This window comes from Meles meles, chromosome 6, assembly GCF_922984935.1.
Source record: "Meles meles chromosome 6, mMelMel3.1 paternal haplotype, whole genome shotgun sequence".
NCBI classification, from domain to species: Eukaryota; Metazoa; Chordata; class Mammalia; order Carnivora; family Mustelidae; genus Meles; species Meles meles.
Window position 1 is genome coordinate 17,764,243 of NC_060071.1, and position 26,915 is coordinate 17,791,157.

Genomic DNA, 26,915 nt, shown 5'->3' on the forward strand with positions numbered 1-26,915 from the left:
CGACTGTACTCCCATGGAGCTATGAACCTTCCCTGCTCAGGAAACAACCCCTCTCCATGCTATATTATAACTGCATGGTAACTCGATGCCAATCCCTTTAGTGTTAGGTCCTATGAAGGTAGGGTCCAAGGCTGCCTCATTGGTCTTGGCATCCCAGCACCTTGCAGCGTCTGACACAGAGTGGCTGCCAGCTGCCTGACAGAAGGAAGGAGGAGAAGCTGAGGAGGGAGGGAGGAAGAAACAACCTACAAATACAGATCCATTAGCTTAGATGCACTGAGGCTATAGTTCATACCTGAATTTTCATAGATTCCAGAATAAAGTTTAGGACAAAAATCTTAAAAAAAAAAAAGCATATTTTCACATTGATTTGGTAGCAAGAATATTATAAACTACTGATCTAGTTAAAGCTTGAGGAAGTTGCTGACATTTTATAAAAAATGGAATAAAGGAAACCTTGTAGGAATGCATTAGGGCTTCAATTATATCCTCCCACCCAAATTCATATGTTCAAGTCCTCACCTCCAGTACTTGAGAACGTGACTTTATCTGGGATTAAGGTTGTTGTAGACATAATTAGTTATGTTAAGAAGATGTCATACTGGAGTAGGGGGACGCCTAATCCAATATGACTGGTCCTTACAAAAAGGACACAAAGACACACACAGAGGGAGAAGGCCCCGTGAAGATGAGGCAAGATTGGGGTGATGCATCTATAAGCCAAGGAACGCCAAAGACCGCCAGGAATGCCCAGAAGCTGGGAGAGAGCATCTGTTCCAGTTCCTGTCGACACTTACTTTGAGCTCAGAATTCCAGCCTCCAGCTCTATGAGAGAAGAACCTTTCTGTTGTTCACGTCACCTAGTGGGTGGTACTTTCTTACAGAAGCCCTTGCAAATGAATATGGAACCCCTGCTGGCCAATTCCAGGACCGGAGGTTTCCCTTCCTTCAGCCCCCCTAATAGAAGAACACTGGGTATACTCACCCCAAGCAGCCACTTCGACATGAGAGCACCATATCTATCTATCTATCTATCTATCTATCTATCTATCTATCTATCTATCATCTATCTATCTATCTATCTACCTATCTATATCTATATTTATATTTGTATCTATATCTATATATATATTTTTAATCACACTGTGCTCAAGTCCCACTTTCTATTGTCTCCCTGCCTGGAAATTTAATTTGAATATCACTGGGACAGAGACCCAGAAGCCAGCAAATTCATCAGGAGCAAACATGTGACTTTCACTGGCCACAGTTTTGCCCCTGAAACCGGAATGTCCAAATGAAAGCACATCTCACGAATCCCACGACATCCAGCCAGCTGAACTTTAGCAGGGAGTCAGCCCCGAAGGGACACAATCACACACAAGGCGTTCATACTTGAAGGTGACCTGTTGTCATTTCTGAACACTCCACAATTAAAAGACTTTTTTGTCAGCCTATTATTGGCCCCAAGCTTCAAAGCACTGAATTCTTCAAACCCTGAGTCCTTCTTTCTCTTGTAGCTGAAAGTCCTTTTTACCCCCTTACTTAGGTCATCCACAGGGGAAAAAAATTAAATCCTTCACACTACATACATGAAAGTTCTAAGTGGAATAAAGAGGCCTAAATTTAAAAACCAAAACTTTTATATGTTTGAGAGAAAAATATAAGAAAAGGTAATTCCATGACTGGGGGTAGAGAAGGACTTTTTTAAACAAGATACATAAAATATAAATCAGAACAGAAAAGTTGGGTAAATTGAGTCACCTAAAAAATAAAAACTCTTGTACATCAGAAGTCAACATAAAGAAAGTAAAAAGACCAAATTACACTCTGGGAGTACATACAATATATGTAAGGAGCAAATAACTTGCCAGAAACATGAAGAACATCTACAAATTAATAAGAAAAATGCAAACAGCCAATTAAAGAATAGCAAAAGATACCGATAGACAATTCATAGAATATGATTTCCAAATGTCCAGCAAACATACAAAATGATGTTCGACCTCGCTATTAGGGAAAGGCAGTTAAAGAAACCATATGATTGGCACAGATAAGAAGTCTGACAGTATCAAGTGTTGGCAAGAATGTGGAGTAATGGGGAATTTCCATATCCTTCTGGTGAGAGCATAGATTGGTGTTTGGGCGAACTTGGTCAAGCTGAGAATGTGGATATTTGTCAAGTAAGTAATTCCACCCCTGGGCACAGACCTCAGAGATAATCTTGAATGTGTGCCCAAAGAGACATGTGCAAGAGTGAAATTGGAATTTCATACCACTGAATTTACACGTTTGCCCTGTGAGCACTGATGATTAAATCGGGGGAAAGTCTGGTGGATAAAACACAATGTGTGGGTTTAAAATCAAAGACTAGAAGGGCGCCTGGGTGGCTCAGTTGGTTAAGCATCTGACTCTTGATTTCAGCTCAGATCATGATCTCAGGGCTGTGATTCAAGCCCTGCGATGGGCTCCATGCTGGGTAGGAAGCCCTACTTTAAAAATAAATAAACAAAACAAAGAGGCTAGAGATCTCTGTAACAGCTGACACCGGTACATCTCAAAAATACAAATTTAATTGGGGAGGGAGCAAGCTACAAAAGGAAATATACTTAGAAAGTTTGAAAAATGAGAAATAATACTACATATCTCCATGGCTACACACACACACACACACACACACACACACACACACACACACACTCTCCGAGGAATGAAAAACACTAAATTAAGCATAATGACTGCCTGTAATGTTGGGGGAAGAACACGGGATTGGGAAGGACACAGAACAGGCCTCCCTGTACCCGAAATGTCCTATTTGGTAAGCTTGTGAGTGTGTATGTATTTGCCTAACAGTATCTGTAATTTTACGCTGTTGCAAAGAGGAACAAATGCGACCCTCTCTTGTTCAGTGTGTGCCAATAATGAAGCACAGCATAGGCCCTGCCCCTTGAGGCTGCGGGCCGGTCTCTGTCCAGGGTCCTGGCACCCACGTGACCGCCGGGAGCATAGACTTATCAAGCTAATGCCATCTCTAAGGAGCCTTCTGGAGCTCATCGAGAGTATGCTGTTCACGTAAAAGAAAAGACAAAACAGGAAATAAGATGACTTTAGCTTCACAATATATTTAATAAAAAAGGAATGGAGGGGGTACCCTATCAGGGAATGTTTACGTGAGAGCCTTGCCTCCCCCACACCCCGCCCCGCCCAACTCACTTAAAGCCTCAGTCCATTTCAGGTAATCTCGCCAGTCTCATTCGCTCTGCCTAATGTTTGGGATGGCAACATTGTCTCCTTTTCCGCTTTTCTCTGCCTGCCGGGAACGCTTTGGGGATTTATTGTCTAGCGTACCCATAATATGTTTAGGCAGCTTTAGGAAACACCAGACAGATGAAAAGATAGAGAGTTTTGAACAACAGAATGTGGCAGTATGTGAAGTTGGCAGGTCCACAACTTCAACCACAACATATTTTATTGAATGAAAATACATCCGCAGTAATTCCCCAGAGCGCGTGATGAGACACTATCTCATTTCAGATAGGCTTCAGAAGATCTCACAGGGATGGAGACTTGTTTCAACAGGCCACAAATAAATGCAATCTCTTTGGTATTGCTGAGACAACAGAGGCTCTCCTTTTAAAAGCTCTGGAATTTGGGGGCGCCTGGGTGGCTCAGCTGGTGAAGCGTCTGCCTTCAGCTCGGGTCCTCAGCCCTGGGATCACCAGTCCTGGTCAGCAGGGAGGCTGCTGCTCCCTCTCCCCTCAGTCTTTGCTTCTCCTCCCTCCCCCCCCACTCATACTCTCTTTCTCTCTCAAATAAATCAATCAGATCTTTAAAAATAAATAAATAAAAGCTCCAGAACTTGGCAAGAATACAGAGCAACAATGAAAAGCAAGGGATTTGTGGGAAGGTTGCTGATAATCGAAATCTCATGAAATCAATCCGGAAAGAGGACACGTGGGATTTTCTAGAGCTGGAGGGAGAAAAGGCTTACATCTGGATATCTGCCAACCCCCTGGCACACACATCTAAACATTTTGCTCTGTAGACTGTATTGTTGGGTCTCTGTTCTGCACAGCAAATGTGATCTGGGCCATGGTGAGGAGCCCGGACACCCAAGTTTGGTAGACGGACCTGGCTCTACTCTGCCATTCCCAGCTGTGTGACCCGGGGAAATGACCTCCCAACCCATCACTTGCTCCATTTGAAAATGGTACTAGGAAGAGTGCCCAGCACATGGGACTAAATGAGACCCGGTCTAAAAGGCGCTTTGCAAGAGCCTAACACAGAAGGTGGTCAAGAATCAGTGGCTGGTGTGGTTGCCTAAAATCACATTATTATTTGTAGTTGTGTAAGGAAATGTGTATTAGAAGAAGGCAAGGAAATGTGTATTATAAGGTGTTAGAAAGGGAAAGACAAAAATATAACACTCTGAAGTTTCAAACTTTAAGGGATTCAAGAAATAGAGAGCAGAGAAAGTATATGAAGGTAATCTGTGCCATGAGAAGTTTTGTGCTTCTCTGCATTAAAAAAAAAAAAACCCTGATTTTTCAAAAATCAGATTTTGTGTAAGGGAAGAGCATTTCTTTAACCAAAGGAATACGGGACGAAGAAGAGCGCCAGAAAAAAAAAAAATAAATCATTTCCTTCTTTGTGAAACAAGCATAAGGCATGCTAGGCAAATAGTGTCCCAGGGGAGGAGCTGACCCGAGAAACATCTCTGGAGAAGTACAGGGCATTTCCCGGAGGAGGAAAGGGAGAAGCAGTGCATCGAACACAGAGCATTCGTACGAGCCTTTATACACAAAAAAAGAGAGGCAGAGAAGGGGATTCTTTAAAGAAACACATCTACAGAGGTACAAGCTTAGGACACCAAGGACCTCCAGGTGATGGTATGAACTAAAAAAAATAGAGCTGAGCCCTGAAAGCAAGATTTAGAGGTTACTGGTTTGAACACTGTAGGATCTAAAAGCAAGAGAGTAAAGGTGATTACTGAAGGATCAAAAATTCTCAGTAAAAGCCACTGGGGACAGTTTATGGGGAAGCCTACGGAATTAAGTCGAATTTCAGCATACCAACGAGGTGGTGACAGGTAGATATACACGAAATCCCACATGCCACTGTTTATTCCATTACCTTCTACCCCTTCCCAGGAAATACCAGCGAAGGGAGAAACCTTCCCCATCTCCTTCCCTCCTGGAAAAGCTTATGTTAGAATCACTTTCCAAATCTCAAGGCTATACTGGATTACGAAGAAGCACAACAAAGAAACAAAGTCAAGCTTAAAAATAAAAACATAAGACTATCTTGATTTTAGCTTAGGTGGTTCACAAAAGCAAAGACAAAGAATGCTTAGCCTTTCCCAAGGCACAGGACAAGAACAGGAAAGACTATTTCACACCAGGGGCAGTCTTGAGGTACAGAATCTTAGACTGTGATATAAGCACATGTTTAAAACCAAATCACTTCCGAGATGAAACTGCACAAAGAGAAACGTTGCATTGGATAGTAACTACAATTACTACTTTTTTAAAAAGGGTCTATTGGGGCTCCTGGATGTTTCAGTCTGTAGGGCATGTGACTCTTGATCTCGGGGTCATGAGTTTGAGTCCCCTAGTGGGTGTAGAGATTATTTTAAAACATAAAATACTGGGGCACCTGGGTGGCTCCCCAGGTGGCTACAGGGGTAGAAAATAATTCTTAACACAGGGGAAGGGTTTGTGCATTTTCACTACCGAGTTTCATGATCACATTTAGAAAAATGAGGGGGCACATAGGAACATGTTCTGGACCCACTCTCCGAAGTTAATGAGTAAATTGTGAATAAAAAGTAGCGCTAGAACAGAGGAGGGCAGGTAAAAGGGACAAGGCTTCAGCCCACAGTTAGGGATAGAAGGCACGGAGCATGAGTCACCCGGCAGCATTCATCTGTCAGCCCAAGGAGAAAAGAACCAGCCTGGCCTGATGGGTACCATAAAAGGCGAGGCAGAAGAAGGGAGAGGATGCATGAAAGATACCCTTTTAAGAGGAACACAGATTCCATGAGAGCTGCCAGAGAAATTATCCCGGTCTTCTACCACCGAGGTCTGGTAAAAGAAAAGGCTCTTGTGCTTGTGAATATAAGCAGAAATGTACAAAAACAAAGCCTTAGAAGTTTCTAAAGCAGCTCTGTGTAGGCAAAATATTCATAATTTAATGAGGAAACAAAGCAGAGTGATCAGATGAAAACTATGCAGTTGAAACATGCAAGTTCCAGGGAGTATGTCACCGTGAAGCACCAGGACTGAAAGAAGTGGTGAAGTTTAACACAACTCAGCTAAACACAAAGTAACTTTGTAGGACAGCTGGAAACATTGACATTCTTGTTGGGTATTCAGCACAGATGTGTACGAGGCGCGCCATCTGCTGGCAAGATTTGGTACTGCTATTTGGAAAGACGTCTTAGAGGAGGTGCGGGGATTCGGGCTGAGGATAGTTTACCCTCTTTTTCTGGACATTAAGTTCCCGTATCGTTAGTTAGGTTTCAACAGATGCAACATATATCAGATCTTGAACCTCCGATTTGCTTATTTTCTGTCTTACAATACACGATAGAATACCTACTTCTGGGTGGGAAGAAAAAGCCCTCCCACTGATTGCTCTCTTCCTCCTCTCATTACATAAGTAGAATTGCACAGTGTGAATTCTTTGGTCTGGCTTCTTGCACAACACATTTTGTGTGAGAGTCATCCATGATGGGAAGCAGAGGAGCAGTTTGATCATTTCCTTTGTATGAACAGATCACAATTTTATCTATTCTGCTTTTGATGAACAGTTGAGTTGTTTCTGATTCTCGGCTATTACAAATAACGTAGCTTTGGACATTCTTGGCTGTCTTTCGGTGAACATATGTGTGCATTTCTGTTCTATTTATGGGAAACTGCTATGTCACAGAGTAGATGAACATTCAGATTTTGAAGATAAAGCCAGTTTTCCAAAGCAGTTATACCAAATATATTCTAAAGGACAACATATGAGAAAGTATTTGAGACCCTGACATCCTTACCAACACTTGATATTATCAGTCTTTCAAAAAACTTTAGCCAACCTTATGACTCAGCAATTGCACTTCTAGGTGTTTACCCCAAAGATACAGACAGTGAAAGTCAGGGGCACACGCACCCTGGTGTTTATAGCAGCAACATCCACAATAGCCAAACTGCAGAAGGAGCCGAGATGCCCTTCAACAGATGAATGGATAAAGATGTGGTCCATATACACAATGGAATATTACTCAGCCATCAGAAAGGATGAATACCCACCATTTGCATCAACATGGATGGAACTGGAAAAGATTATGTTAAGTGAAATAAGTCAAGCAGAGAAAGACAGTTATCATATGGTTTCACTCCTATGTGGAACATAAGGAATAGCATGGAGGACAACAGGGCAAAGGAGGGAAAACTAGATGGGAAGAAATCAGAGACGGAGACAAACCATGAGAGACTCTCGACTCTGGGAACCAGACGGAGGGTTACAGAGGGGAGGCGGGGGTGGGAGGATGGGGTGACCGGATAATGGGTATTCAGGAGGGCACGTGTGGTGATGAGCACTGGGTGTTATATGCAACTAATGAATCATTGAACACTACACCAAAAACTAATGATGTATTATTATATGTTGGCTAGCCGAACATAATAACAAAAAGATTTTTAAAAAATTTAGTCATTCTAGTGGAGCTGTAGTAGCAGCTCATGACTTTAATTTTCACTTCCCTGAGGACTGATGAGGTAGAACATTTAATATGCTTATTACCTGTGTGGGCATCCTTTTTTTGTGAAGTCTCTTGCTCACTTTTCTATGCAGTCGCTTGTCTCAGTTTTATTGATATGTAGCAGTTCTTTACAGATTCTAGATATGAGCTCTCTCCTAGTTATGCATATTATAAATATCTTGTTTATCTCTGTGGTATGAAATACACGGTGATTTAAACACAGAGGAGGGGGTGCTTGGGTGGCTCTTTCGGGTGCTTCAGCTCAGGTCATGATCTCAGGGTCCTGGGGGGAGCCTGCTTCTCCCTTTCCTTCTGTGCTCTCTCTCACAGCAATAAATAAATAATATCTTATGAAAAATAAAGTGTCACTGATGTACGTGCCTTGGTTGTGGCATGTGGTCATGTGACATGACCATGGTCCTCTTTTGCTTCTGGACAATGGCCACAGGGAAGCCACGGACACCGCATCATGGGGGAAGCTCCTTCTGCCTGAAGAAGATTCTTCTGGCAGAGAACCTCTGGTCATCGTGTATTCAAAACAGCCGAAACTGGAAACTTACTGTGCAGATGACAATTTGATCCGTGCTTGGATTTCTGTCCATTCCTCCTTTATAATCCTTCCACACTGTAGCAGCTCCTTTGCAAGTCGCTCTGCCTTCGACAAATTCTCCGAAGCTTCCTTATATCTGGGCTGTGTTCAGGAAACTTCACACATGGTTCTAGATTCTGGGCCCTCAGTTCCTGGACATCCTTGGCTCTTAAACTTCCCATCACCCTTCCTGAACCACCAGTCACTTTTTGATTTGGCCTTGAGAATAAAGGGGCAACAGGGGAGGGGAGGCTCAGTGGGTTAAGCATCTTCCTTTGGCTCAGGTCATGATCTCACGAGCCCTGCTTCAGGCTCTCTGCTCAGCAGGGAGTCTGCTTCCCCCTCTGCCCCCTGCTCGTGCTCTCTCTCTCTCTCTCCTGCTCTTTTTCTCTATCTCAAAGAAAGAAATAAAATCCTAAAAAAAAAAAAAGAAGAAGAAGAAGAAGAAAGAAAATTAAATATAATCACTATGGCAGGCTTTTTCTAGGTGGAAAGATTAGAAACAAAAGGATACTTTTGAAGGGAGAGTAAGGCTCTCCCCATGGTATGGAAAAGCTCAATCGAACACTTGAAAACATCTGTGTTGTCGTTATAGGGAGGCTCAATGGAGTTGGTAAGGATTTCTTTGGCTTTTTCCGCATGTTGCCTTGCTTGCAGCGAGAGTCCTGCAGACAAAGAAAAAGAGGTCTCAGTTTCTATTTCACGACAGCGGGATGGGACTAGAGTTATCTCTGGCTGGGAAATCGAACGAGGTCTCCTTCAAGCATTGGCAAGAGACACACAGAAATGGATCAGGACAGCGTGAAATACTGTCCTGACTGTAAAAACCAAAAGAGTGGTTTCCACTGAGTACATAAGACAACTTTCCCCAAATGGCCTTTTTAGAAGTAAACAGAGCAAGCGGGAACTGAACAACTTTGAAACCTTACCATTATCAGAGATATAAGAGGTTCTAAATAATTATAAGAAAACAAATGGAATGCAAGGACTACAGCATTCTGGGCAGGAAATTAGATATTCATGAATTTTTTAATCCTGGCTTTGTGACAGTGGTCTTTAATGAAATACTAAAAATTCTGAATCTTCTGCTCGTCCATCTCTAATCATAACTTCAGAGATGTATTTTAACGTAATACAAATACAGTGACAAGCTACAAAAACTTACAAATATGATTCCAATGACCGAATGGGCTAATATGCTACAATCTCTTAATTGTACATGGTTATTGACTAACATGAAACAAAGTGGAACAAAGAGAAAAATAATCACTACCAAGAACTAAATCCTCAGTGCACGCCCTATCCTCCTCCCCCACACCAGCATCCTCTCTTCCGCCCACATCCATACACCTCTGGTCTTATATTTTTCCATTGTATGAAATTGTATCTCAAATCTCTAAAAAAAAAAAAAAGCTGCCAAATATATGAAATTAATTCTGTTCCTGTGTCTATAAAACAGAAGATTATATTTTCTGATGGAGAAAATCCAGGGTATGTTCTCCATGTGGGAACGCGTAGAGAATTTTGTCTAATTTTTTTCCGTTTGTTTGTTTTAGTGTTTAGTTTAAATTCAATTTAATTAACGTGTACAGTATTATTAGTTCCAGAGGTAGAATTTAGTGATTCATCAGCTGCATACAACACCCAGCGCTCATTACTTCAGAGAATTTTGTCTAATTTTTTTAAAGCACACATGTAATCAACCTATGTGAAATTTACTAGTGCCAATTACGCATACAATATGACAAAACATAATGGCACACCGTATTACCAACTTTGGTACATTCCCTCAAGGAACTCAGTCTACCCAAGGCCATGTGGGTTGAGGTTTAAGAACACTGGCTTCTGACAACCAAGTGCCCAGAATGAGTTCCCTGACCACCACTTATTCTGAAGCCTCAGCTTCCACAACTGTAAATAGCGATGATAATATTACGCCCCGCATAGGACTGTGATGAACAATGAATGAGAACATGCATGGGAGATGGTTAGCATGGTGCCTGGCTTTCAATAAGACCTCATGAAGAGTAGAGGCTGCTTTCACTCTAAATTAAAAAAGAAAGACTATCATGCAAAAAGGTAGCAGGCTGTGGAAGAAAAGCATCATTTGAATTCCCAGATGCCAGGCCACCAGTACTGGTGTGTAAAATCTGAGTCTTGGATCATCTTCTTCCTAACGATGTAAATAGTGGCAAGCTGTTTCAGCTCCCCGTTCCCTCTGAGTCTGAAATTATAGGAAAGGGTTAGGGTTTTTGTTTTTTTTTAATTTATTTGTCAGAGAGAGAGAGAGAGCACAAGCAGGCAGAGGCAGAGAGAGAAGCAGGCTCCCTGTTGAGCAAGGAGCCCGATGTGGGACTCGATCCCGGGACACTGGGATCATGACCTGAGCCGAAGGCAGCGGCTTAACCAGCTGAGCCACCCAGGCCTCCCAGGGGTTAGGGTTTGAACTAGATGATCTCCAGGGTCCCCTCTGGCTCCAACAGTCTTTGATCTAATAGGTGGGACCAGTCGATAATCAGATTTAGCCAAATGTATTGGGTGGTAATTCTGTGCTGAGCATTGCGGTGTTTTCCACTTCTTGTTATTTTATGTGTTCACTGGGTCAGTCGTAGGAAGGTAAAGTGGCACCATCAACATTATCATTGCTTTTCAGTTGAAGAAAGGAGTATGGAGACATAATCTTTCCACCTCGTCCTAGGACGCGCAGTCAGAATGGAGAGGACATGCTCTCCTGTTGTTTTGCCCTCCCTGACTCCATCCCCCTTCCTGTTTTCTTTTAGGGACACCTGAGTCCCTGCATACTCAGTTCATGCAATTTGACCAAGGCCAACCTGTCCCCCAGTATTGTGTGGAGCCAAAAGGCAGATCTAGATCTAGCCCATCAGACTGTTCCTCACCCTTGACATACCATCCAAGTCAGCCCAATTAGAACCCCCAAACCCTGAGATGTGGGTGGAAAGATGTTCTTTCTGTCCTGGGAATGCTGCCGAGGGAAGTTTAAAGCTTCACAAGCCTTGCTGCTGTCATGTGGGCAGAGCCTGGCTAAGCCTGAAGTCCACACAGAGAGAAACAGAGCCGAGCAGTGGGATAAGGGAAAGACACAGAATTGATGACATTGTGTGAACTCCTGGATCCGAATAAGTCCACAGCAATTTTTGGCCTTGGCTTTTCAAGCTGTATGAGCTGATACATTACCTTTTATTTACTGCTGGCTTGACTTAGTCTCTTGGTTTATGTATTTTTTTATGGGGGAGGAGATGGGCCATGTATAGACAAGAGATTCTCCATCAAAACAAATGTGGATGGATCCTATTTTAGGTCCCTACTCCACTGGGCCCCTTCTACACGGCCTTCCAAGCTAACAAATTCTCTCCCATGATCCCTAAAGATCATAAAAAAGGGTCCTCCAAAAAAATAAAACAAGATGAAACCGGAGAGGGAGACAAACCATAAGAGACTCTTAAATCATAGGAAACAAACTGAGGGTTGCTGGAGAGGAAGGGGATGGAAGGATGGGGTAACTGGGTGATGGACATGAAGGAGGGCAGGCGATGTGACGAGCACCAGGTGTTAAGAAAAGACTGATGAATCACAGGCCTGTATCTCTGAAACCAGTAATATATCCTATGTTAATTAATTGAATTTAAATGTTTAAAAAAGGGTCCTCCAAAGTCATCCAAAGGGCTCAAATCTTCCTTCTCTTTTTAGAGATCATAGAAAAAATCTGGGGCTCCTGGGTGGCTCAGTGGGTTAGGCCTCTGCCTCAGGGCCCTGGGATCGAGCCCCACATCGGGCTCTCTGCTCGGCGAGGAGTCTGCTTCCCTTCCTCTCTCTGTCTGCCTCTCTGCCTACTTGTGATCTCTGTCTGTCAAATAAATAAAATCTTAAAAAAAAAAAAAATCTTACTGACTCTTTCTGAAAGGAGAGGGCTCTTCAATGTGTGAACAGGAGACAATTCAAGAAAGCCTAATGAATCCTTCCAGGCAATTGTGAGTCACATTTGCATGGAAGAGTGGAAACCCAAGGAGTGATCCTCCCGGGTCTGTGAGGAACTCACCTTTCAGCTGGAGGTAGCCCTGAGCCAGATTGACGTGTGCCTCTGCCAGTTTCCAATGGGAGTCGCCATAGCAAATTCTGGTCAGTGCGACACAGCGCACCAGCTCGTGGATGGCCTGTTTATACTGCGACGGAGAGAAAATGGGCTTTACCAGTCAGACAACCGAAAACACGGAGTCAACCTGCACTTTGATCCCGTGTGTATTTCCCGAGTGCCTCCTGAGTGCTGGACATGGTTGTAAGCGCTTGAGGTCCATCAGAGAACAAAACAGGCAAAGATGTCTTTGGAGCGGGGGGGTGGGTGCTGTTCATCAGTTGGGGTAAAAGAGACAATAAATGGCAGAAAGAAATAAAATTTACAGTGTATTTCAATTTCTTTTTTATTTTTTTAAAGATTTTATTTATTTATTTGACAGAGAGAGATCACAAGTAGGCAGAAAGGCAGGCAGAGAGAGAGAGGGGTAAGCTGGCTCCCCGCTGAGCTGAGAGCCCAACGCGGGGCTCGATCCCAGGACCCTGAGATCATGACCTGAGCCGAAGGCAAAGGCTTAACCCACTGAGCCACTCAGGTGTCCCTAAATTTCAATTTCTAAAACATTTAAGCTTGGAGTACATTATGAAAAATATGATAAATCAAGAAGACATGGAAAAACTAGAGCAGACTTCTCATTATTCCCTAGGGTTTCTAGCTCCCCAGCTATGAACAGCAGCTACAGCTCAGGCAACCAGTGGGCAAGTCGGTAGTGGGTTTTCAAATAACGCTCACTGGTTCTCAACTCAAATACCTTTCTTAGCAGCCTGGGACAGAGCACGGCAATGAGGTTGGCAGGACTGAACAGATTTCATTAAAGGAGGGAGAAGTCCATTTACATTTGGTATCGGGACAAAGAGAACAGGGAGCTGGCCTCTCCAGGTTCAGGTCAGCTCAGAGCAGCAATACACTCCCAGCAAGGCTGGTAGTTTTAAAAGATCACTCCAGAGTTCTCTGACTCCTTCCATCCAGCGGCTGAGGTCTGTGTCTCCTTTCCTTTGAATCTGGGCTTTACGATGGGCTGATGGAATATGGAAGAAATGATGCGGTGCCAGGTTTGGGGGCTCAGGTCTTAAGGAACTAGAGGCTTCTGCTTTCTGTTTCTATTTGGAACTTGTTATGCGCTGAATTATGCACCCCCAACCCCAAATGTTGGAGCCCCAAGTACGTCAGAATGTGATGATATGTGAAGAGGTCTTTTTTTTTTTTCCTTTTTTTTCTCATTTTTTTTTATTCATTTATTTGTTTATTTACAGCATAACAGTGTTCATTGTTTTTGCATCACACCCAGTGCTCCATGCAGTACGTGCCCTCCCTATTACCCACCACCTGGTTCCTCAACCTCCCACCCCCCCCACCCCGCCCCGTCCCTTCAAAACCCTCTGGTTGTTTTTCAGAGTCCATAGTCTCTCATGGTTCTTCTCCCCTTCCAGTTTCCCTCAACTCCCTCTCCTCTCCATCTCCCCATGTCCTCCATGTTATTTGTTATGCTCCACAAATAAGTGAGACCATATGATACTTGACTCTCTCTGCTTGACTTATTTCGCTCAGCATAATTTCTTCCAGTCCCGTCCATGTTGCTACAAAAGTTGGGTATTCATCCTTTCTGATGGAGGCATAATACTCCATCGTGTATATGGACCACATCTTCCTTATCCATTCATCCGTTGAAGGGCATCTTGGTTCTTTCCACAGTTTGGCGACTGTAGCCATTGCTGCAATAAACATTGGGGTACAGATGGCCCTTCTTTTCACTACATCTGTATCTTTGGGGTAAATACCCAGCAGTGCAATTGCAGGGTCATAGGGAAGCTCTATTCTTAATTTCTTCAGGAGTCTCCACACTGTTCTCCAAAGTGGCTGCACTAACTTGCATTCCCACCAACAGTGGAAGAGGGTTCCCCTTTCTCCACATCCTCTCCAACACACGTTGTTTCCTGTCTTGCTAATTTTGGCCATTCTAACTGGTGTCAGGTGGTATCTCAATGTAGTTTTAATTTGAATCTCCCTGATGGCTAGTGATGATGAACATTTTTTCATGTGTCTGATAGCCATTTGTATGTCTTCGTTGGAGAAGTGTCTGTTCATATCTTCTGCCCATTTTTGGATATGATGATCTGTTTTGTGTGTGTTGAGTTTGAGAAGTTCTTTATAGATCCTGGATATCAACCTTTTGTCTGTACTGTCATTTGCAAATATCTTCTCCCATTCCGTGGGTTGCCTTTTTGTTTTGTTGACTGTTTCCTTTGCTGTGCAGAAACTTTTGATTTTGATGAAGTCCCAAAAGTTCATTTTTGCTTTTGTTTCCTTGGCCTTTGGAGACATATCTTGAAAGAAGTTGCTGTGGCTGATATCGAAGAGGTTACTACCTATGTTCTCCTCTAGGATTCTGATAGATTCCTGTCTCACGTTGAGGTCTTTTATCCATTTCGAGTTTATCTTTGTGTACGGTGTAAGAGAATGGTCGAGTTTCATTCTTCTACATATCGCTGTCCAGTTTTCCCAGCACCATTTATTGAAGAGACTGTCTTTTTTCCATTGAATATTTTTTCCTGTTTTGTCGAAGATTATTTCACCATAGAGTTGAGGGTCCATATCTGGGCTCTCCACTTTATTCCACTGGTCTATGTGTCTGTTTTTATGCCAGTACCACGCTGTCTTGGTGATCACAGCTTTGTAGTAAAGCTTGAAATCGGGTAACATGATGCTGCCAGTTTTGTTTTTGTTTTTCAACATTTCCTTAGCAATTCGGGGTCTCTTCTGATTCCATACAAATTTTAGGATTATTTGCTCCAGCTCTTTGAAAAATACTGGTGGAATTTTGATCGGAATGGCATTAAAAGTATAGATTGCTCTAGGCAGTATAGACATTTTAACAATGTTTATTCTTCCAATCCAAGAGCATGGAACAGTCTTCCATCTTTTTGTGTCTTCTTCAGTTTCTTTCATGAGTGTTCTGTAGTTCCTCGAGTACAGATCCTTTACCTCTTTGGTTAGGTTTATTCCCAGGTATCTTATGGTTCTTGGTGCTATAGTAAATGGAATCGATTCTCTAATATCCCTTTCTGTATTTTCATTGTTAGTGTATAAGAAAGCCACTGATTTCTGTACATTGACTTTGTATCCTGCCACGTTATTGAATTGCTGTATGAGTTCTAGTAGTTTGGGGGTGGAGTCTTTGGGGTTTTCCATATAAAGAATCATGTCATCTGCGAAGAGAGAGAGTTTGACTTCTTCCTTGCCAATTTGGATACCTTTTATTTCTCTTTGTTGTCTGATTGCCGTTGCTAGAACTTCTAATACTATGTTGAACAAGAGTGGTGAGAGTGGTCATCCTTGTCGTGTTCCTGATCTCAACGGGAAGGCTGCAAGCTTTTTCCCATTGAGGATGATATTTACTGTGGGTCTTTCATAGACAGATTTTATGAAGTTCAGGAATGTTCCCTCTATCCCTATACTTTGAAGCGTTTTCATCAGGAACGGATGCTGGATTTTGTCAAATGCTTTTTCTGCATCAATTGAGAGGACCATGTGGTTCTTCTCTCTTCTCTTATTGATTTGTTCTATCACATTGATTGATTTGTGAATGTTGAACCAACCTTGCAACCCAGGGATGAATCCCACCTGGTCATGGTGGATAATCTTTTGAATGTGCTGCTGGATCCTGTTTGCTAGGATCTTGTTGAGAATCTTTGCATCCATATTCATCAGTGATATTGGTCTGAAATTCTCCTTTTTGGTAGGGTCTTTGCCTGGTTTGGGGATCAGGGTAATGCTGGCTTCATAAAAAGAGTCTGGAAGTTTTCCTTCTGCTTCAATTTTTTGGAACAGCTTCAGGAGAATTGGTGTTATTTCTTCTTTGAAAGTTTGGTAGAATTCCCCAGGGAATCCGTCAGGTCCTGGGCTCTTGTTTTTTGGGAGGTTTTTGATCACTGCTTCAATCTCATTACTAGATATCGGTCTATTCAGGTTGTCAATTTCTTCCTGGTTCAATTTTGGGAGTTTGTAGTTTTCCAGGAATGCATCCATTTCATCTAGGTTGCTTAGCTTACTGGCATATAACTGTTGGTAATAATTTCTGATGATTGTTTCTATTTCCTTGGTGTTAGTTGTGATCTCTCCCTTTTCATTCATAATTTTATTAATTTGGGCTTTCTCTCTTTTCTTTTGGATTAGTGTGGCCAATGGTTTATCGATCTTATTGATTCTTTCAAAAAACCAGCTTCTAGTTTCATTGATACGTTCTACTGTATCTCTCGTTTCTACCTCATTGATCTCTGCTCTAATCTTGATTATTTCCCTTCTTGCATGTGGAGTTGGTTTGATTTGTTGTTGATTCTCCAGTTCTTTAAGGTGTAGAGACAGCTGGTGTATTCTGGATTTTTTCACTGTTTTTGAGGGAGGCTTGGATGGCTATGTATTTCCCCCTTAGAACCGCCTTTGCTGTATCCCATAGGTTTTGGACCGAAGTGTCTTCATTCTCATTGGTTTCCATGAATTGTTTAAGTTCATCTTTGATCTCCTGGTTGATCCAAGCATTCTTAAGCAAGATGGTCTTTAGCTTCCAGGTGTTTGAGTTCCTTCTGAACTTTTCCTTGTGATTGAGTTCCAGTTTCAAAGCATTGTGATCTGAGAATATGCGGGGAATAATGTCAGTCTTTTGGTATCGGTTGAGTCCTGCTTTGTGACCCAGTATGTGGTCTATTCTGGAGAAGGGTCCATGTGCACTTGAGAAGAATGAGTATTCTGTTTTTTTAGGGTGGAATGTTCTGTATATGTCGATGAGGTCCATCTGGTCCAATGTTTCATTCAATGCTCTTATTTCTTTTTTAATTTTCTGCTTCGTTGATCTATTTCTGAGAGAGGCGTATTAAGATCTCCTACTATTATTGTATTCATATCAATATGACTCTTTATCTTGATTAATAGTTTTCTTATGTAATTGGGTGCTCCCATATTGGGGGCATAGATATTCACAATTGTTAGATCATCTTGGCAGATAGTCCCTTTAAGAATTATGTAGTGTCCTTCTGTATCTCTCACTACAGTCTTTAGTTTAAAATCTAATTTATCTGATATGAGAATCGCTACTCCGGCCTTCTTTTGAGGCCCATTGGCATGAAAGATGCTTCTCCATCCCTTCACTTTCAGTCTGGATGTATCCTTAGGTTCAAAATGGGTCTCTTGTAGACAACATATGGATGGGTCCTGTCGTTTTATCCAATCTGCAACCTGTGTTGTTTTATGGGTGCATTTAGGCCATTCACATTGAGAGTGATTATTGAGAGATAGGTTTTTATTGACATCGTGTTGCCTTTGAAGTCTTTCTGTCTGTAGATTGTTTCTATATTTCTGTTCAATGATATTCTTAGGATTTTTTCTCTTTTATAGGACCCCCCTTAATATTTCCTGCAGTGTCGGCTTGGTGGTTGCATAGTCTTTTAAGCCTTGCCGGTCTTGGAAACTCTTTATCTCTCCATCCATTTTAAATGTCAGTCTTGCTGGATAGAGTATTCTTGGTTGCATGTTCTTCTCATTTAGTACTCTGAATTTATTTTGCCAGCCCTTCCTGGCTTGCCAGGTCTCTGTGGAAAGGTATGACATTATTCTAATGGCTTTCCTCTGTACGTAAGGAGCTTTTTTGTCCTAGCTGCTTTTTTTTTTTCCCATTTTATTTTTTCAGCGTAACGTCCTAGCTGCTTTTAAGAGGGTCTCTCTTGAAACATAATTCCTCACTCTAACTATAAGGTGTCGTGAGGACTTTCGAGAATTTAAAATCTTGGGAGGAGATCTCTCTGCCTCTAGTACATGAACGTTGTTTCCATTCGTGAGATTGGGAAAATTTTCATAGACAACTTCTTCCACTATATCTTCTAGACTTTGAAGAGAAGGTCTTTAAAGATGTAAGGTGAAATGAGGTCATTAAGGTAGAGCCCTAATCCAATATGACTGATGTCCTTATAGGAAGAGGAAGAGACACCAGGGTAGGGCATGCACAAAGAAAGAAGTGTGGACAGCGAGAGGCCACCCTCTGCAAGCTAAGCCTCCAAATGACATCAACCTTGCCAACACTTTGATCTTGGACTTGTAGCCTCTGGAACTCTGAAGAAATAAACTTCTGTTGGTGAAGCCACCCAGTCTGAGGTATCTGGTTATGACACAATAACCTAACCACTATGCCATGAGGAAGCCTAAGTGGTCCCACGGAGAGGCGCAGGTAGAAAGGCACCAACAGCTGATGCCAATTAGTTAACCAGATGGCGTGAGCCATCTTGGCAATGGCTTCTCTCTTGGCAGGTAGAGCCCAGCTAATGCTCAGAGTTAAGGGAATGGCTTCCATGGAGAGACAGCAAATGAGTAGTGTATGGAAAAGAAAGAAAAGATGAAAACTGTGGGAAGTCTAGACAGATAGTCTACCAGAAAGAGAGAGGACCTGATCTGATAATGAGTCTATCCCAACTGCAGATTGCTAAGAAGGGGGCTACATAGATTGAAAGTTAACCCCCGCCCCCTGCTCCCATCATAGCCTTGGTCCTCATTACCTACAACTGGGACAGGGGTACAAAAGATCAGCCTGCCCTCCCTCCACCTTCTTACTTACTAGAACACAAAGTTCAAATGGCCCTTTGGCTTTCTGATCTTTATTCTGCCAGTTCCAGTGGCTGCATCCAACAGGCATGGGGAGGAGGTAGAGAGGAGAGAAGTATAAGCAGGCAGGCAGTTTCATAACTGGGATGAGCCTTGGAAATAATCTAATCTGATGCCTTTAATTTAAAGAAGAAATGTCAACGCAGAGAGGTGAGAGGATTTACCACCAAACGGTAGAGTCAGAACTCAACAGCAAGCTCCCCGAACCCAAATCCAGAGCTCTTTCCATAACACTGTTCTTCGGATACCTGCAATTTCTTAAACTTCTTTCTTTTTTATTTTTAAAAAGATTTTATTTATTTATTTGACAGACATAGATCACAAGTAGGCAGAGAGGCAGGCAGGGAGAGGGGAAAGGAAGCAGGCTCCCTGCTGAGCAGAGAGCCCGATGTGGGGCTCAATCCCAGGACCCTGGGATCATGACCTGAGCTGAAGGCAGAGGCTTTAACCCACTGAGCCACCCAAGTGCCCCAATTTCTTAACATTAAAATATGCAGCTCTGATGATCAGTTGGTCTGGCCACATATATATTTAAAAATGAGTATTTAATACCCAGATGTTGGTGTCTAAGCACTATTCTTTGCTAAGAGGAAACAGGAGTCCCTGAATCCACAGTTGGAGCAAGAAAAGTGCCAGATGAATGTGAAAAAATTAGGAAAGAATGGGGCACCTGAGTGGCTCAGTGGGTTAAAGCCTCTGCATTCAGCTCAGATCATGATCCCAGAGTCCTGGGATCAAGCCCCACATCGGGCTCAGCTCAGCAGAGAGCCTGTTTCCCCTCTCTGTCTGCCTACTTGTGATTTCTGCCTGTCAAATAAATAAATAAATAAATAAATAAATAAATAAATAAAAATTTTTAAAAATTAGGAAGGATTAATGGGGATGTACCAAGGACATGGAGGGAGCCAGCATGAAGGGGCCAATACTGGTAAATATGGGACAATTTAAGTTTTGGAGATGATAATGAATTGCAACATATTTGAAACACAATTTCCTGAGCCCATACCTGATATAAACGAGGGAATAACAAAGTGCAAAGGAGGAAAAGCTCTTCCTTATAATAACACCAACACATAAATGCAGAAAGGCTGCCTAAGTCAGGGAATCGCCATTTGACAAATATCATAGTAATAACTGATTCAGGCAAGACTCATTAACGGAAGCTAAAACTAGGGAGTGAAGTTTTAATGAGGAATAGGATAGATACAGGGTCTTGATGAATCTTCCCACAAGACACTGATTCATTACAAAGGGAAGAATAGTAATTCCATAGAGAAGTCACCTGCCAGACAGCGTCTAGCCAAGTGATCAAAGTTAGCGTCAGAGTAAGGAGACAAGAGGACACTGTATGCCTCCCACTATGATGCACTAAGGCCCCCAGGTCATGTCTGTGGGACTCTGGCCACAAAGGAATAACCTGCATCTATTCAGAAGGAAACACATGACCAAAACAATTTGAGAGATTTTGTATAAAAGAATTGGAGTGCACTTGTTAGGGCCGGGCCAAATTCATGTTCAACATATGCCCCCAAGGTGGCATGGAGATAGGGCCTCTAAGGAAGTAATTAAGGTTAAATGAGGTCATAAATGTGGCACCACGATCCAACAGGATTAGTGTCCTTATAAGAACAGATGCCTTTCTCTTCCCCTTTATCCCACCTCCTCCCTCCCCCCCCAGAGAGGCCACATGAGCACATGGCAAGAAGGCAGCCATCTACAACTCAAGGGCAGAGCTCCCACCAGACACCAACCCTACCGGCACCCTGATCTTGAACTTCTGGTCTCCCAAACTGTGAGAAATAAATGTCTAGCCAGAACAGAAGAATGCAGTACTTTCCCCAAAAATATCAAGATCATTAAAGACAAAGACAGGCTAAAGAACCATTCTAGTAGGGGCGCCTGGGTGGCTCAGTGGGTTAAGCCTCTGCCTTCAGCTCAGGTCATGATCTCAGGGTCTCTGGGATCAAGCCCCGTATCGGGCTCTCTGCTTGGCAGGGAGCCTGCTTCCTCCCCTCTCTGGCTGCTGCTCTGCCTACTTGTAATCTCTCTCTCTCTCTCTCTCTCTATCTGTAAAAAAAGAAAAAAAAATTTAAAAAAAAATAAAAAAAAAAAAAGAACCATTCTAGTAGATCGACAAAGGCTAAAAAGTCTTGATAACTGTATCCCACATGAATTTATGGAGCAAAGCATGGATCTGTCTGATTTTTTTTTCCTGCCAAAGACATGACTGAGATACTTCGAGAAGTATGGATAAGGTTTGTAGATTACATGACAATATCATACCAATATTAGTTTCCTAACTTTAATTGTTGGATGGTTGTTACCTGGAGAGTATCCTCTAACGTATTCAGGGGGTAAAAGACAGTAATATCTGTAATTTACTCTCAGACAGAAAAATAATGACATGCACACAGAGAAATAAAGCAAATGTTAACTGGTGAATCTTGGGGACTTTCCTGTAAATCTGAAAATATTTTTTAAAAGTACAAAAAAAATGGATATTTTTATAAGCCAATTACATCATGATAATACTTTTCTGCAAACACTTTTAAGGCCTCCCAGGACCCTCAGCCAGTATCTGCAAGGTCCTAAGTGAAAGCTCTCTCTCTACACCTGTTTTACGTCAGACCGTAGTCCCCTCTTTCACTGCAAACACGTCACACCCGTGGCCACCTCAGATACTTTACATGTGCTGTTCCCTCTCCCTGGAACTCTTTTCCCTTAACTCCTCCATGCTGGCTCCTTCCCTTCCTAAGGTCTCAGCTCATATGTTCCCTCTTCACAGCCAGGCCCCTCCTCTTTCCTTAATGTCACAACTTCTGTCTTGCTCGTGTATTTACAATGCTGATTGCAACTGCCTAATTAAGGCTTCTTCTTCTTCTTTTTTTTTTTAAGATTTTATTTATTTATTTGACAGATGGAGATCACAAGCAGGCAGAGAAGCAGGCAGAGAGAGAGGAGGCAGCAGGCTCCCTGCTGAGCAGAGAGCCCGATGAGGGGCCTGATCCCAGGACTCTGGGATCATGACCTGAGCTAAAGGCAGAGGCTTTAACCCACTGAACCACCAAGGCACCCCTAACTAAGGCTTCTTAATTAAGCCTTAAGAATTAAGGCTTAATTCTCTTGCAGATCTGGGGGGAGAAAGGCTGCCAACCTACTGTGTACTTCGCACAGAGCCTGGCACATAGTGGATACTGAACAAATACGGGTTGGATAATGATTAAGTCCATGTTCAAAACCAAATTCATGTCTCCTCTCCATAATCCTGCTCTTCATCCTGTAGTCATCACAATTAGGCAAACGCACTGGCAAGGATCCCATCACCAAGCAGGCTCAGAGCTAAGTCATGAACTGGATTCACCCCCTCCCCCAATGATTGGTTCTGGACTCCACAGCCCTTTCATCGCCTCCGTGATTCACATTTCCAAATTCCTGTTGTATCTCAGCATCGCAGCTGCCTCTGTTACAGTTCAGGCTCTTAAAATTCCTTGCTGGGGTTGTTATTTTTTAAAGATTTATTTATTTATTTGAGTGGGGAGGGGCAGTGGGAGAGAGAGACTCTCCAGCCCACTCCTCGCTGAGCAAGGAGCCAGAAGCCCGGAGCCAAAATCAAGAGCCACACGCCCAACCCCAAACAGGACCCGCCACGTAAGTGGTGGTAGAGGAACGCATATTGAATGAGGGAGCGAATAAGCAAAACTCTGAGGGCAGAATGGGAACGATGTATGTGGAAAACAAGAAGATCAAGAATGTAAGAATTGTTAAACTCTGTAGAAGTTCCACCTTTGTGTTCTATTGCAGTGCCTAGACCCGGCACTAGGGGGAACTCAGGAACTATGTACACGCCGGTGGAAAAAGACTCCAGGAAGTCAAACCTACAACCAATTGGTCTAGTATACACTCGCTGAAGGTCAGGATAAACCATGTTTGTTCATTTCAGCATTCATTCAGCAAGTATAATGCTGACTGTGCCAAGCGCTGTGCCTGGAGCCTGGAGGGGCTACACCCACTCGTTACTCTGTATACTCTCTTGTACCAAACTCCCGAGTCTAGAAATGTAACCTAAACTCTCATCAGTTACCCGAGTGCAGGCATAGAAAAGGAAGGGTCCTTACCTCATGACTGCTAGAATAGGACTTCGCTTTCTCTTCACAATGGTGGAGTTTCTCTCGAGGAGGTTGGAATAGCGCTGTCTGAGGCAGCTTGTTTTGGATCTTCTTTCTAGGCGTTACACTGACAGCTGCAACAATTTCATCTAGGTGATTGGATATGGGGGTTTCCTTTGATTCTTGCATATTTTTATATACATTGTCCTCTAAATAAGAAAATAAGGGTGTTAAATGGTAATTTCCATACTTACTTAGACAAATATGCATTTTTCGAAACTGATGCTAAATCTAAGAAAATTCCAACACTCTACCCATGAGTTCTTTGAAATTAGTAGCACTCCATCCAAAAAGGTCCTGATAAGTAGTACTAACTTCTTTGTAAAACTATCAGGCTGATTTCCAATTTTAACTAAACCAAACATTCCTTGTTCATTAAAATACACGTATTTTATACATGTATACACAGGAGAAATTGAGAAAGTCCAAACAACTCTTGAAGAACCCAGATTATATACCCTGAACCCCAATTGACCTTGAAGCAGTGAAACAATTACTTTAATAAGGAATAACTTAATAAGTTATTATTATTTAATAACTTTTACTTCTCGTCAAGATGGGGTAATAGGTACAAGATTTATTCTCTTGCCTGAAATAGCCAACCAACCAACACACACACACACACACACACACACACACACACACACACACACACACCAGACAAAGACGTTATGGAACAATGGTTTTCAAGAGATAGGATATCAGGGGCACCTGGGTGGCTCAGTGGGTTAAGCCACTGCCTTCGGCTCAGGTCATGATCTCGGCGTCCTGGGATCGAGTCCCACATCGGGCTCTCTGCTCAGCAGGGAGCCTGCTTCCCTTCCTCTCTCTGTGCCTGCCTCTCTATCTACTTGTGATCTCTCTCTGTCAAATAAATAAGGAAAATCTAAAAATAAAAAAAAAGAGAGAGATAGGATATCAGATGTGATCATGGAAAAAAGAAACAAAGTGAGACCCACAATTACCCCAGCTTATTGCTTTGAGAAAGTTTCTAGGACATGCAAGGAGCAGAAACACAGAAGTAACCAGGTAGACTCTGAGCTGAGAAACTAGAGCTGAGGATCTGGGGAGAATAGGTAGCTAGAGTTCATAGGATAGATTACTGGACAGGCTGGAGATGCACAGAGAGAGGGTCCTGTGATTAGCAGAGGGATCCTTACAACATGGAGAGAAAATACTGATTGATAAGAAAAATATTTGAGTCTGGGAAAAGAATCCTCCTAATAATATTGAAAGGAACAGTGTCTGGCATTCACACAGGGCTGGCAATGCCTGTTCCCACCAAACAGACTGGAAAACTCATAATTCATAATGCATTGGGTAAAGCACTCAGAGAGGTTTTGTTTCCATAGTGTGAAATTACTACCCCTAGACTGAGCACTACTTAGACTCACCTAACAAAGCATAACAATAAGACCTAGAAGGATCAGCCTATTTCTAAGTAACTTAACTGCCCCAGAAGACAAAACTCAAGGATGTATAGGACATACAAATAGCTAGCATGCAACAAGGGAAAATTCACAAAATTTGACATCTAATCAAAGATTACTAGGCATGCAAAGGGACAGGAAAACCTGGGCCATAATGAGAACAATAATGAATCACTCAAAACCCAGAATTGACACAGATGTTAAATTAGTAGAAAAGAGTATTAACGTAGTTATTATAATTGTATTCCATATGTTTAAACAATTAAGTGGAGACACAGAAAACATTAAAAGGCTGAAATTCAACTTCTAGATATGAAAATTACATGTGAGATGAAAAATAGACTAGATGGGATTAATAACAGAATAGATATTACAGATGAAAAGATGACTGAACTTGTAGATTTAGCAATAGAAACGATCTAAAAAAATCATAAGCTATGAAACAACTTCAAATTGCCTAATATATATAATTTGAGTCTCTATAGGAAAGCAGACTGTAGCAGGGACAGAAAAAATATTTGAAGAAATAACAGCCCCAAATTTTCCAGACTTGAGGAAAAGCAAAAATCTGGAGATCCAAGAAGTAAAATGAGCATTACACACAAGAAACAGAGAAAACTACACCAAAACACAGCATAACCAAATTCCTTAAAACCAAGGTACAGGAGAGAGTCAAGATGGTGGAGAAGTAGGGCGCCTGGGTGGCTCAGTGGGTTAAAGCCTCTGCCATCGGCTCAGGTCATTATCTTAGGTTCCTGGGATCGAGCCCCACATCGGGCTCTCTGCTCTGCAGGGAGCCTGCTTCCTCCTTTCTCTCTGCCTGCCTCTCTGCCTAGTCGTGATTTCTCTCTGTCAAATAAATAAAATATTAAAAAAATAATAATAATTAAAAAAAAAAGATGGTGGAGAAGTAGCAGGCTGAGACTACATCAGGTAGCAGGAGATCAGCTCGATAGCTTATCTAAACATTGCAAACACCTACAAATCCAATGGGAGATCGAGGAGAAGAAGAACAGCAACTCTAGAAACAGAAAATCAACCACTTTCTGAAAGGTAGGACAGGCGGAGAAGTGAATCTAAAACGACGGGAAGATAGACCGCGGGGGGAGGGGCTGGCTCCCGGCAAGTGGCAGAGGAACGGAGCACAAAATTAGGACTTTTAAAAGTCTGTTCCACTGAGGGACATTGCTCCAGAGGATAAACTGGGGTGAAGCCCACGCGGGGTCAGCGTGGCCCCAGGTCCTGCAGGGTCACAGAAGGATCGGGGGTATCGGAGTTTCGCAGAGCTCGCAGGTATTAGAACAGAGAAGCCGGCTGCAGAGACAGAGCCGAGGACTGAACTCTCAGCTTGGCGTTACCTTGAGCTGGTCGCGGGCTGGGTGAGCTCCGAGCGCGGCTGGAGGCTGGGGATACGGGAGTGATTGGGTGCTGTCCTCTGGGGGCACACTGAGGAGTGGGGCCCCCGGGTCTCGGGTCCTCCGGGCCAGAGACTAGGAGGCCGCCATTTTCATTCCCATCCTCCGGAACTCTACAGAAAGCGTTCAGGGAACAGAAGCTCCCAAAAGCGAACCTGAGCGGATTACTTAGTCCGGCCCCCAGTAAGGGCGGTGCAATCCCGCCTCGGGCAAAGACACTTGAGAGTCACTATAACAGGCCCCTCCCCCAGAAGATCAACAAAATATCCAGCCAGGACGAAGTTCATATATCAAGGAAAGCAGGTTTAATACCTAAGACAGCAGCGGAATTCCAGAGGAGGAGAAAGCAAAGCACAGAACTCATGGCTTTCTCCCGATGATTCTTTAGTCTTGTGGTTTATTCAATTTTTTTTTTCAATTTCTTTCTCTTTCTTTTTCTTCTTCTGCTAAATTTTTTAAAACTTTTACCCTTTTCTTTTTTAACATTTTTTGACTAGTTTATCTAAAATATATATTTTTTCTTTCTTTTTTATATTTTTTCTTATTTGTTTTCTTTTTTAAATTTTTTTCTTTTTTTTTTTTTCCTGAACCTCTTTTTATCCCCTTTCTATTCCCCATAATTTGGGGTCTCTTCTGATTTGGTTACAGCGCTTTTTTCTGGGGTCTTGTCCACCCTTTTAGTATTTTATTTGATCCTTCATATCCTCTTATCTGGACAAAATGACAAGGCGGAAAAAATCACCACAAACAAAAGAACAAGAGGCAGTACCGAAGGCTAGGGACCTAATCAACACAGACATTGGTAATATGTCAGATCAAGAGTTCAGAATGAC

At 42.5% G+C, this 26,915-nt stretch overlaps 1 protein-coding gene across 3 annotated transcripts in view; it reads right to left on the reverse strand.

The window, feature by feature from the left end:
- The window catches only part of TTC23 (tetratricopeptide repeat domain 23), a 117,812-nt gene that overhangs the window by 68,486 nt on the left and 22,411 nt on the right, over positions 1 to 26,915 (reverse strand). For all 3 annotated transcript variants that reach the window (XM_046007036.1, XM_046007035.1, XM_046007034.1), the window contains exons 2-5: positions 23,187 to 23,386; positions 12,394 to 12,517; positions 8,851 to 9,001; positions 8,308 to 8,433 (exon numbers count right to left, since the gene is read on the reverse strand). In XM_046007036.1, coding sequence (XP_045862992.1) covers positions 8,308 to 8,433; positions 8,851 to 9,001; positions 12,394 to 12,517; positions 23,187 to 23,366 — 581 coding nt within the window. In that variant the 5' untranslated portion in view covers positions 23,367 to 23,386. The remainder of the gene's footprint in view (positions 1 to 8,307; positions 8,434 to 8,850; positions 9,002 to 12,393; positions 12,518 to 23,186; positions 23,387 to 26,915) is intronic.